Source organism: Phocoena sinus, chromosome X (genome assembly GCF_008692025.1).
Source record: "Phocoena sinus isolate mPhoSin1 chromosome X, mPhoSin1.pri, whole genome shotgun sequence".
Classification (NCBI taxonomy): Eukaryota; Metazoa; Chordata; class Mammalia; order Artiodactyla; family Phocoenidae; genus Phocoena; species Phocoena sinus.
Window position 1 is genome coordinate 9,785,126 of NC_045784.1, and position 13,316 is coordinate 9,798,441.

Genomic DNA, 13,316 nt, shown 5'->3' on the forward strand with positions numbered 1-13,316 from the left:
TTGTCCAGATGGCATATGGGGTAGCATCTTTCAAGGTATTTTAAAATGATCTTCTTTTACTTATTGAAGAAGGTTAGTGGGAAAAAAATTGAATTAAGGCCGTGTCATTGAAATAATCTTGGCTTACGTATTTAAGGAGATTTCTAGTGTTCAAACTAATAACTCTTCCCCCAAAGAAGTCTGCCTGGATGATGTGCATGAGTGAAGACTTCATTAAGAGTCACCGAAGTTGGTTTTCAACCCAACTCTCTGGCATACCAACCATGGGCCCTGAGTAACAATAAGCCACTGTTTTGATCTCAGTTTCCTCCTTGGCAAAACGCAGATAATAATACCTGCTCCGCGCTTCGTTCTCAAGGTTGTTTTGTGGATCAAATGAGCTATTCGGGAAGCATTTTGAAAATTTTGGAATGCTGTACATTTTTCAAGTTTGGATTGTCGATAAGACTTCCGAAGTTTAAGTGTTAACAAAAAGATTCATTTAAATCATTTGAAAGTCTCTCTGGAACAGAAATGCCAAGAGTTAGTTCTTCAGCTTCTTTGGAAACGGGGACTGTATTTGACACCAGGATAACCTGTTGCCACCAAAACGATCCCCATCACTTCAATTTCACTGGAGCCCAAAGCCGTATGCGTTACCCACTAAATGCCCAGAACCCTCTGAGGTTCTTTCTCAGCACATCAGTTATAATTTGATAGTTTTCCACAAAGAAATATCTTTTTCTCTGTTTGATTCAATCATTTATTGAGAATCCACTACGTGCCAGGCACTGTTCTAGGCACCTGGGATAAATCAGTGAATGAAACAAAATTCCTTGCCATCACAGAGCTTACCTTCTAGTATGGAGAGCAGAACAATGAAAATACGCATCAAAATAAGTAGGTTCCACAGCTCGTTAGCAAGTGATTAGTTCTATGGGGAAAAAAAAAGTAGAAGAGGGTGAAGGGATCTGGCTGTGGGGAGGCAAGGCTGCGATTTTAAAGCATGTGGCCAGGATAGTCCTCTTTCAGAAGCTCACATTTGAGCAAAGACTTGAGAGAAGTGAGGGTGGGCCATACACACATCTGCAGGACAAGCATTTCAGGTTGGGGGAACAGCCAGTACAAAGGCCTCAAGCAGAAGTGGGCCTAGAGTTTTCAAGGAAGAAGGCAGCCATTCTGCCTTCTTCCTTGAAAGAAGAAGGAAGCATGACAGTGGGTCTCCCCACACTCTACCAAACAGAGAAGAGAAGGTTTTACAACTAGAGAGGATGCGGTCGCCAGGCCATTGCCAAACACGTACACTGATGCCGAGTTTCTCTCCTATGTGCTTTTCCCACAGTCACATGACACAGGCAATCCCATTTGACGACCCTCGGTTGGAGAGCTGCCAGATCATCCCTCCGGCTCCTCGGAGGGTGGAGATGAGGAGGGACCCCGTGCTGGGGTTTGGTTTCGTGGCAGGGAGTGAAAAGCCAGTGGTCGTCCGCTCAGTAACACCAGGTAAGCATGCAACCCCAAGGCTCGGTCTCTGGGACCATCCACCACCCCCTGCCAGCATGACCACTGTTCCATTTCACAAGCTTCATACTGTTCTGTTTCAGGCTGTGGAGTCTAATTGAGTTTTCCCATCACCTGGATAGAGCCAGACCACCAGAGGGACAGAAATGGCTCTGCAAACGAGGTTTTAAACTTCCTAATCCATCATATCGCCAGACTTAGGAAAACACTGATCCATCATTTGTAACCATGGAAATGACCCACTTCTTAATGTCTGAATGCACACGTTAAGAGGCAGGCACGGTGCTGTTGTCAGTAAGCTCCCGACGAACTCCTTAGTGAAAAAGCAGAAGGTTGTGTTTAAGTTTCTCTAGGATTTAGATCAGCGGTCCCCAACCTTTTTGGCACCGGGGACTGGTTTCCTGGAAGGCCGTTTTTCCACGACGGGGCGGGGGCATGGTTCAGGCAGTCATGTAAGCCATGCTTCAGGCGGTAATGCAAGCGACGGGGAGCAGTGGGGAGCGGCAGATGAAGCTTCACTCGCTAGCCTGCCACTCACCTCCTACTGTGTGGCCCGGTTCCCTACAGGCCGCGGACCGGTACCAGTCTGCAGCCCGGGGGTTGGAAACCACTGATTTAGATCATTGAGGTGGTTGGATTCTTTTGCAAAGATGTGCTCCCCTCCCTTTCCACTAGAGGCAGAATGTATTTCGCCACCCCATTGCTGTTGGGCTGGACCAGGGGACTGACTTTGGCCAATGGCATATTAGCAAAGATGACATAAGCAAAGGCTTGTAATATGCTTGTGGAGTTGAGCTCGTTTCTTGGGTTTCTGCCACGGCCATAAGAAGAGTTTCCCTGAAGTGGCTGTTACCCCTTCACAACCCGAGCCCCAAAATGAACACGTGGGGCAACCAGCCTGCAGTCTAGAGCTAAGTACAGGCTGACCTTCAGTGTACAGCACAACTGCCCAGCCAAGCCTGCCCTTGATCAGCCAATCCACAGTCATTCGAAAGACCCATAAGCGTGAGAGGAAACCCTACTGGGTTTTGGGGGTGTCTTGTTATACAGTAAATGCTGACTGATACATTGTGTGGCACATCTCTTAAATTCTACCATACGGTCAGATAATTAATGTACTTGTTCTCAGTCATTCTCAGTATATAGATGTTCCACCATCAGCGCAGCTGAATATAGTGGACTGTGATGCCGTTGCCTGACATGGGCCCCTTTGCCTTCCAGAAACAGTGCTCTAATATTTATTTATTATATGTATTTATATACTTATTTTAATGGACTTGTACTGGATTTCTTTTCAGACAAAAGGAAAGTACCTTCTATGCTGTCTTTCTCTGGGATTTTGCAAATCAGTAACAGAGTTCAAAAATAAAACGCTGTAGTCAAGAGCGCAGAATATGGCGTCAGACCCCCTGGGTTTGATGGACTTGAATCCTGCCTCTGCTCCTTATTAGGTTTTTTTTAGCTTCCGTGATAACTCCCCTACATTTCAGTTTGATGTAACTTCTCTATATCCTTTGGATAATGAGGATCATAGTGTCTACCTTCTAGGGCTAAGGGAGGGAATGAAATGCATTGGAAGGGTGCCAGGTACATACTTAGTCCAGGAATGTTTATTATTATTATTATTATTAAACTCTAAAATATTTGGCCAGTTGAGTCTGTCAGTTAAGGGAAATGAAAGCCACCTAGTGAGCTAGTATAGATTATTAAAGTTGATTCCATTTTTCCTCATTTTGACACGCTCTGCCCGAGGGCAAGCACTGCAAATACAGTCAACGCCTTTAGGCTTGTGCAGAAAAGCGTAAGTTCCCTGTTCACTCCTACCACTGCCTCACCACACAACTTCTTACTTTGTCTGCTGAGCTTTTTATTTCATTAGCTATAGATCATAGTTGTTGAACTCAATGCAACTGAGAATTTTATTCTCAAAAATAAAAGAGATTTGTTGTTTGTTATAATAATGAAATAATCCATATGCTTTCCTGAAAAAAAGAAACAATGTAGACAGTATAGAGGATAGAGTTTTTTAAAAAATCACCTGAGTTTCTACTACTGAGAGTTAACCATTATTAACATATATAGAGAGAGCATATATATAGTAGACAGTTTCACGCATACATTTGCATATAGTATGTATCTCATATACATATAATGTATTACATGTATATATATGTATATGTGTGCGTACACATATTTTTTTCCTAAATGGTGTCCCATTTAGCGTGCAGTTTTGTAACACTGGGACACTTTAACATCTCTGGTTATGGGATTCTCCAAAGTGTATGTCCTCCCCAGAGCTAACTAGAGATTTGGGTCTGGTTTTTCGCTTTCTTGTATTTATCGCGTTACTATTCCTTCATCCTTTTCCCTTCCTTGCCCTCAACTTTCCTCAGAGTCAGACTCTCTCACCTACTGTTCGACAATTTTGAGAAGAATAGAAAAAGTGCAAACTAAGGTCAAAGAGCACTGTTTTCAGTCATGTTTATGAGTGAAAATGCTGGTCACATAAACTGTGTCTATCATAAAATGACTCTACTGAGTGATTCCAATGATAAGTGATTCCAATGGTAAGACCAGATTTTTCTATAGTAGACAAGACAGCTTTCAGAGTAAAGGGCATGAGCGTTCTCTGAAGTGTGCCCCTGTTTCATGTTCTGGAAGGAACTGTGTGTTGCTTCCTCCCATAATTCTTGCTCAAACGAGAGTATTTCCATTTGATCAGAAGCATAGGTCAAATGTAAGACTAAACCCTGTTCATCTGCACATGGTTTTCTCATCAGAGGACTAGTTAACGTCACTCTCCAAACAGTTAGTTCAGACATTTTTCTGTATTTGACCAGCATCTGACGTCTAACCATTTCTCTGACTGAATTTGAGTCATTGCTCATATGTAATCCAATCGTCATCAAAACTCCCTCAAGTGATTTTCAGAATTCCTTATGTGTGCAAACACTGAATCTCAGTTCCCTCATCTTGAAATGAATATGAGTTCCATATTCTGGCTGTGAAGTGTTCGTTTCAATTACTAAATGAAGTAAAAGTGATAATATTTGAAAGATAACATTTCAGCTGTGCCTCTTACCCAGATAGACCTCTGGAAATAAAATTAAAATCCCAGTACCATATAGCACCAGATCAGTATCTGGGGAGTAATTCCATTAGACATGTGAAGGTAATCCATATTATCGAAGCATTTGTTTTTAGGTCTTATTTAATACAGATGTGTGCTTCATGCAGCTGTGTCTTTATGTGTCAAGAGACCTGGCAGTGACCAGTTTTTGAGTTATAGGAGCCAGTTCAAAAGAGATGTTGGCCACCTTGAACTAGGAAGTGTCCACACACCTAAGCTGACATCCAGTTCAACCCTTCCAGGCAATTCTTTCCCCTTTGTGAGCCTCAGCTATGTCATTATATGGAAAGGATTATAGCATTTAGAGAGGTTACTAGTTAGAACACTTAGCCTGTTGCCTGGTACACAATACATGCTCAACAAATATTCGTTCTCTACCTCCTCCTTGGAAGAACATTTGGAAGAGGCTGTGACGGATCAAGACAAAAACATGAGTCCTCTGTGGTCACACGTGAGCCCCGCCACAAACATCCCAGCACAGTCCAAATCACAGAAATGACCAACGCCCTCATCTCCTAGCTGACACAGGGGACTGCTGCTTCTTTACCAATGCCAGCTTCCTTCCTCCCACCTTTTAGGCAAGAATTATTAAAATGCTCATGATAGAATTACCCGCACTTGCTGAGAGCAAAGCCCCACTTTCTTGAACCCTCCTCCCCAAGCATGTAAGTCAAGACCCAATCCTACAAGTCCTTCCTAGCACCCTCGTGTTCAGCTGCCTTACGGGCCACCACAGAGTGCCATTTCCCTGGTTGTACAGAGTAAGTAAATGCAACTGTGTTCAAATCCAGGTGTGCTCAGGTGGTCGCAACTCTGGCTACCTGTCGGGGGAATACCTTCTTCTAAGGGTCCCGATACTCAGGGTGTGGTCAGCTGGCTGGCAGCCTCAGCAGCCCCTGGGATCTTGTGAGACATACATTATGTTACCCCGCACCCCTCCTCACCTACAGAATCGGTCTGCAGGGCAACAGGGTCCCAGGTGATTGATTCATAAGCCTGTTAAAGTATGGGAAGCACTGCCAGTCTCAGCCTTACCTGAGAAGTTTGAGGGGAATGTTGATACCTGAGTCCTACCTCCGGAGCTTCTGATGTCATTGGCCAGGGTGCAGCCTGGGCCCCAGGAGCTTCTGCAAAGCTCGCCCCTTCCCGGTTCTATCTAGTGTGGAGAAGGACGATGGAGAGAACACCCATTCTCTGGGTGGGTTTTGTTTTTGCTGAGAGCACCCATTGCTCACAAGGAATCATGACAGGGAGAGGAGGCTACAGATGGATGGATGACCAGTGGTCTGTCTTCTCACCTGCTCTTCACTCTCATTTGTCTCCAGGTGGCCCCTCCGAAGGCAAGCTGATCCCGGGAGATCAGATTGTAATGATCAACGACGAGCCGGTTAGTGCCGCGCCGAGGGAACGGGTCATCGACCTGGTCAGGTAGGCGACTCACTCACTGGGGCCCCGTCCGGTGGCTGTGCAGCTCTGAGACCTCACCCCACAGAGGAAGGGCTTCCCATGGGCCACTTCGGGGCAGAAACACCAGCTGACACGTTCATCTTGAAAGTGCTGTTGGCACTGCCCTCTAATGTAAAAAACCAGGCTAAGTAAACAGAGACACGTACTTGCCCGCTCTGTTAACATTCGGGGTACATAGGCTGAATGAAACAGTCCTATTTCCATTGCTCTATCCAAGGGTTGCGTTTTGGTTTCCTTCCAAAATTACTAACACATTGATATTCCATAATCAAGGAGATCAGCATGCAGTACTTTTCTAAACATAATCCCATGGATACACAAACATACAGTTCACCGATTTTTCATACTTGACTGATTGATTACTGAATTTTGAAATCTTCAACAAAGGAAAAAGGATCATTAGGTCAAAAGTAGGACAGTTTTGAAAATGTGCTTGGTTTATTGGTTTAGTTTCAGCGTAGATGTACATCATTTGTTATGTGATATTCTTACGGGGGCGCCAGAAATGTATTTTATGTGATGTTAAAATATTGGTCAAGAATCTTCTTCGAAGCCCACCAGAGTTATACTCCCATGGTGAATTTAGGACAAAAGGGGTCTTTAGAAGTTTTCCAAATGAAGCTGTGTCTGTTAGATGAGTGGACCCCCTCATGCTGCGGGCACTGGGGGATACTGACTGGCTTGCGTGACATCTGTCTTTTATAAATGGATCTTTTGAGGCGAGGTGGAATCAGAAGTTAAGGCTCTCAGAACACTTCAAACCGAGAAGGGGATCTTCGAACATTTATGCTCTCTCATAACAAAAGGTACCTCTGTACCCTGAGAAAGGCAAAAAGTAGAGTATTTCTGGGGTTTTCTGGAGAAAGTTGCTTTCCCAAGCCTAGTTCAGCTTCTGCTTTACACTGAAGTGCTGGATGGTCACACCTCCTGGGAAGAACTGGGACAAGGGTGAGAAGACAGAGAAATAGAAATAGAGAAGGCCTACTTCCAGGGTAACCGACCGTCCCAGTTTTAGCAGCGAAGGGCCCACATCCTGAGACGGCCCTCCGCCCCCGGATGGTGGGCCTGGTCACCCTACTTTAGTGTAGGCTCCAGAGAGTGGAGCCCTCGCAGCTGGCTGGCGAAGTGCCTGTCCTCATTGGGGCATCCAAATCTCTAAAGGAAGTTCCCACATGGGAGCGGGCCCTGCGCCTCGTGTTGGGCACCCGGGGGCACTCACCGCCATTCTTCCTGGGGACCAGGAACACAAGGGTCAGGAGCGATGCCGCATTTTGTGCCCTTGGGAGGGAGCTGCAGTGTGACCCACTGGAACCTCTTCTCTCTTGAGATGCGTGTGAGATGCGTGTGGGTGTTCCCGCTGACACCCACCTCGTGCGGGCGGGCTCTGAGCCTTATGTGGGCTTGCATCCTGGAGCGCCATGCGGGGGCTGACGACAGGTTGCACGGTCATCGTGTTGTCCCCTAGGCGCACGCTTCTGTGATCAGTCCTATTGATTTCTGTGCTCAGAGGATGACAGAAGAAATAAACTATCTCTGTTTGTGTTTGCTGTGACTGAATTGCTGGCTGCAGGACAGAAACGGAGAAAAAGCCATCTAAGCATGTGATCATGTCCTAGCCATCCTTCCAGGGCATTTAGACAGATTTTTTTTCCAAAGGAGATTTTCCCTTCTGGTTTAATGCACTGTGGAAGAAAATGGCATCTCTGTAAACAGAAGTCTCTATTGGACTTTTTATGTAATGGAGCTCAATGAAGATTTGTTGGATAGATGAACCAATTAAAAGAAGGGAGAGCAGACAACAGCTTGTGGTCCAAATCCAGCCTGCCTGCCACCTGTTTCGGACAGCCCAGCAGCTAAGAATGGTTTTTGCAATTTTTAAAGAGTTGGGCCAAAAATAAGAGAATATTTTGTGACACAGAGAAATCATATGAAATTCAAATTTCAGAGCCCATAAATAAAATTTTCTTGGAATCCAGCCACACCTGTTCATTTACATATGATCTAAGAAGGCCTTCTCCCTGCCGTAGCAGAGCTGCGTACTCGCGGCAGAGAGCTGGGGCCCGCAGAGACGGAAATGTTGACTATCTGGCCTTGCCTGAAAAGGTATGCTATACCCTGCTTTAGGAAATATTAAGGTAACCAATCACATTTTCTTTGGTTAAGTCAGATTTAGATTAAAACCCCAAATCATATATACACAGAGAATTTCTCTCCGGATGGGGTTGTGATTAAAACAAGATTCCCACATACTTGATGACGGGGTTGTGTTTGAAATGGGTTGGCGTGGAAATCATGCATGCTTTTTAAGCAAGTACAGAAAACTCTCTTGCCCTTGTCACAACCCGTCCCCTCCCCATCCCCGGAGTTGGGGAGAGAGAGCTGAGCCCTCTCTGGGTGAACTGTGGCTTCTCTGATTAGCATTGGCTGTCGCCTCCCTTCACGTCCCCAGTACCTACGTGCTGGCTCTTCTGTGAGGCTCATCTGTGGGTTCTTTGGTGGCAGGAGAGGAGGGTACCCTCTTGGCACTAGCTTTCCTACAAGACCTCTTGGGTACGGCACCAGCCAGACCGGCTATTCTTCAGGATGTCCACTTGACCTCATCCCAGAGGGGACGACGTGAACTCTCATGGCCTTGCAGCCTTCTCACAGCTCCATGGTTCTCCCCAACCCTTTCCAGAAGGAGAGGGGGAGAGGGGGAGGTGGCTGGCAGTAGCTCATCACTTTGGGCCTCCTCTTAGAAAGTTCTGGCGAATCCCATTTGTTTGCAGTTGACTTTAGAATGTGGTCTGAGTGTCCCTTGGCTGGTGTCTCACTGCTAGATGACAAGGACACAGTTTGAATCAGGAATGATGCTTGATGTTGTAGAATCAGGTGACCTGGATCCCGAGTTCCGTGAGAGCAGAGAGCTTGTCTGTGTTGTCCTCTGCCATGTCCCCACAGCCTGGCCCAATGCCAGGCCCATAGGAGGTGCCCACTAACGATGTGTTGAGAGCGAGTGTGCTCTGAAGAGCGCTCTTCGGAAATGACCGATTTAGATGGTTTTCCCCAAGCCCTCCTACAGCTGTTCTGTGAGTTTGAATGTCAGCTAATGAATCCATCCCTCAGAAAAACATTCATTTTATTCACCGGTTTATCACACGTTCTCCGGCACCTACTATAGATGCAGGCCACCAACCTAGGCACCCCATCCACGGGGACAGGTGAGCCAAAGCCTTCAGGGAGCTTACGTGACACCTGTTCAGGTGGGACCTCTCAAGACGGACAAGTCCCCCATTGGCCACTTGAGGGAATTGTCAGATTTGAAAGGATTTTGCTGGTGATAAAAACACATCGGCCCAGATGCTACTGAGATGGTGAACACGTCATCCTAAAACTTACTCCCTTTTAATCTCAAGGCAATAAATTTAACTTTATAAAAGTAACAGGGTGCTTTATTTAACCAAATAAATCTAAGTCCAGTGATACAGTGCAACTCACACAGGTGAAATGCAGCTGGTTGTGGAGTTATTGTGTTGAAGAGCAGATACCTTCAAATTCATTAAACCAGAATTTTGAAATAATGTATTTCTTCTCACTAATGAAAAAGTTAATCCATTAGAAAATTTTCCTGTGCCTTCCCATCAGTTTAGTCATCTATCTGTCGTATGTATACTAACCTGAAAATTCAGCTCTTGTAAAATAATCTCTTTTTTATTAGGCTTCTCAGCTGATATTAACATCTGTATCTTACACAAGATAAATTCCCTTTCTGTTTGAAAAAATATCTCGTTTTCTTAGCCACTGAGGGAATTTGGGAAAACACTCATCATTTTAATAACACTATAAAATTCTCCCTTTAAAAACTGGCATCCATTTACTTGCCTCCGTGGTTTGGTCTTATTTTGTTCTTTTTTTTTCCCATTGCCACATCTGCTCATGGATCATTTTTTGGTTCCAGATACATTTGTGTTTCTTTGTGGATTATTTTTCTTATCATTCGGCTGCTCTATTGTAAATTTTTTTTTCTTGAGAAAATGAAAGAGTTTCTTGGAGACCAATTTACTGCTATAGTAACCACATTTGGGTTTTTTCATGTATCCTCAAAAAGAGCTATAATTGCTGCACTGAAATTAGATGAGTTCCGTTCATTTCATAGTTTTCTAAATTTTTAACTCTAACTCATACTTTGTAGTGGTGGAGGAGTGAAATCTTTGAAGAATTCATGCCCTTTGCAAATTACCATATCTTTCTTCTTTAGAAGTATCCAAGGATAATTTCCCTTGGCTTTTCACTAGACAGGTTAACTTAAAACAGTCTCCAGAATTTTATTTTTAAAAACTATAGCGTATAATTGCTCATGGACATTATGATTCATGCTCCATCCCCCAAGGCTAGCCAATCTAATTAAATTCATTTTTTAAATTTATTTATTTAATTAACTTACAGTGCTCACAATTAGTGAGCATTACCAAGTAGCAAATGTCATGTAGAGTACTGGGAATGTATAAATACCTAAAACATGATTCCTGCCCTCAAGGAGGAGACTTCTAGTTAATTGCACCGTATTTGGGGGGCGGGTGGTGTTGGGTGGGAATGTTTGGTAGGGGCGGACAAGGACACGCAGGGATGTAGTGATGTGGTAAAGGGTAGCCGCTGGCCCAGCGTGGAAGGGCAGGTTTATGCATGGAGAGAGGGTCGTAAAGTAGATCTTCCCCTTGTCTCTGGGAGCCCCAGACCCTCCTGAAGGACACTCTCTTTCCAGCTGGCAGACATGGAAATATCCATTGCCCAGATGCCGTCCTGGACCACAGTCTCAAAATTTCCTCCCGCCGTCCCTCAATCACCTCATCAAGGCAGCAGCAGAAATCTGGCTCACGTTAGGTGGGAGGTGCTAGTCTCGGGATTCGGGAGCCACTTGAGAATCTGATAAACACCATGGACTTTTATACCTCCACCCAGAAAAATCCACATGTCTACATAGTCTTGCGTGTAATATCAGAACGTTCCTTGACCACCACCCCGCCCCCCGAGGCCAACCCCAGTTTCAGAGCCCTAGCAGCTGACTCTGGAAATGCTGGCTCCGTTTCCATTGTAGCAGTAGAAGCTGAGGGCTGCCCACCCCATAATAAGAAGGCCCAAGGCTTGAACTGGAAACTAGTTCCGCCTTCTCCCCTCCTCTGAAATGGGGCAGCTAATTATTCCTCCATCTGTGTTCTCTCATCACCTAAGCTGACTATTCCAGCTGATCTAATTAATGAGCAGTGCTATAGCTGTGGCCCCATCTACACAAGGTTGCCCGCATCTCTCACGCCTTCTCTACTAATAACCTGGAATTGGAGAGCTTTTCTGGGGAGCAGTAGGGTTTCTCCGATAAGAAAGTAACTATAAGAAATAAAAATAGATGATAAATTACTGATCACTACTTAAATTCACAGAGGATAAGAACGCTAGTTTTTAGTAACATTCCTTTTACCTAAGTAACTGATATACATAAACACATGCCAACCAATGTGAAATATTCATTTTAAGACCAGGAAGATTATTCGGGAGGACTTGTATTTTCCTGGAACACTTACATCCCTACAAAAGCAATGAGCCAACTCACTTCTACAATCAAGATCAAAGCTTTGTGTATAACTGTTAAGGGTAACTTTTTGACACTTAAAAATATATATTATTATAATATATAATATAATATAAACTAATTTAAATATAATAATAATTGTTATTATTCCAACTAATAATGATGATGAGATTTAACATGTCTTAAGTCCTTGTTATATGCTAAACCTTCTGCTAAACACTTTTCCTTAGTGTTAAGACCAGCTATACGTATGTGGTATATGCTTACCATGCCCTGTCCTGAGTACTTTCTGTGTATTAAAACTCATTCGATCCTCACGATGGTGAGTGGGTACAATGCTTACCCATTTACTCTAATTTAAAGATGGGAAAATTGAGGCACAGGGAGGGTAAGGGATGTTCCCAAGATCCCATGGCTAGTAAGAGGTGGCGGGAAACCCAGTCTGGCTCCTGAGTGAATGCTCTTAACCCGGCCATCATGTGTAGTCCTCACAGGAGCGAGCAAGTACTGTTAATTGTACTCACACAACAGAGTGTAAACTGAGGCTTAGAGAGGTTGAAGGACTTGCTCAACCTGGGCACTTGCTCAGGGCCTGGAGTGGGGCACACAGTGGGAGTTGAAGAAAGCCAATACAACTTACTGGGACCAAGCTGGCTATCTGGCATATCAAGTCCTTACTTGGTGGGCCCAGCAAAGAACAGAGCTGGAAATGAGCTCTAGAACCTGGGTCTTAGTGCCTTCACCCCATAGACAGCTCTACTCCAATTTTGGATTAGACAAAAATAGCCTGTCTCCTATTCCAGGTTGGCCAAACATTTGCCTTGATTTTAGTAGAAAGCACTCAGGAGTACCTGCTCGTTGAGGTCAGCGGGAGCCTGGCAAGCTTAAGAGTGAAATAAGCCATTTAGAAGGGACCCATCTAACAATGAGATCTGTCTTTTTGTCAGTCCCTCCTCATCAGAATGATAATGGAAAGTCAAATCAGATCGTGTTCCAGGAGCACTGTGTCTGCAGGAGAATATATTCGGAAGGTCACCTTCCTGTATAATTTCAGCTGGGCTTAGGTGCCTCACGGTGCTGCGTAGTAAAAAAACAAAGCAAAAACATCTACGGGGCATCCTGCACATAAAATATGCATGATGATGTATGATATAATAAAGCCTTATTATAGTAAAACCAGCACGTACTTTCCGTGGAAACACAAAGGAACAGCCCCTTGGTATGCTGACACTACAGATTGTGGTCTCACCTAATACAGACTTGCAGCATGCACATTTTCTGACAATTGGAAATTACAGATCCTGGGGAGAAAGAAGTCGGCGATTCTAGAAGATGGAAAGTGTGGGAAAACGTTCTAATATGGGTAGTGTAGAAAAAAGGATTTGAGTCCATAGTTCATACAGGTTATGACATATAATGATGAAAATGAATGAGAAAAATGACTTCACCCAGATTTTTTTAATGTCCCTTAGATTTTCATAACCATCTCCCACTCTCTCATTAAATCTCTCCATTACTGTAGATACTCTTAGGCGACTCATGTATGGAAAATAAATGTTGGAGATGGAAGAAGCAGAAAAAAATTTAAACTAGGGCATGTTTTCAGTTATCTCATATGGTTGACACTACCGCATGTCTTACCTTGTATTAACTTAA

At 44.3% G+C, this 13,316-nt stretch overlaps 1 protein-coding gene across 1 annotated transcript in view; it reads left to right on the forward strand.

Annotated features, from left to right (window-relative positions):
• Positions 1–13,316, forward strand: part of FRMPD4 (FERM and PDZ domain containing 4) — a 182,009-nt gene that overhangs the window by 82,540 nt on the left and 86,153 nt on the right. Inside the window, exons 2-3 of the mRNA XM_032619955.1 lie at positions 1,322–1,482; positions 5,956–6,058. Coding sequence (XP_032475846.1) covers positions 1,322–1,482; positions 5,956–6,058 — 264 coding nt within the window. The remainder of the gene's footprint in view (positions 1–1,321; positions 1,483–5,955; positions 6,059–13,316) is intronic.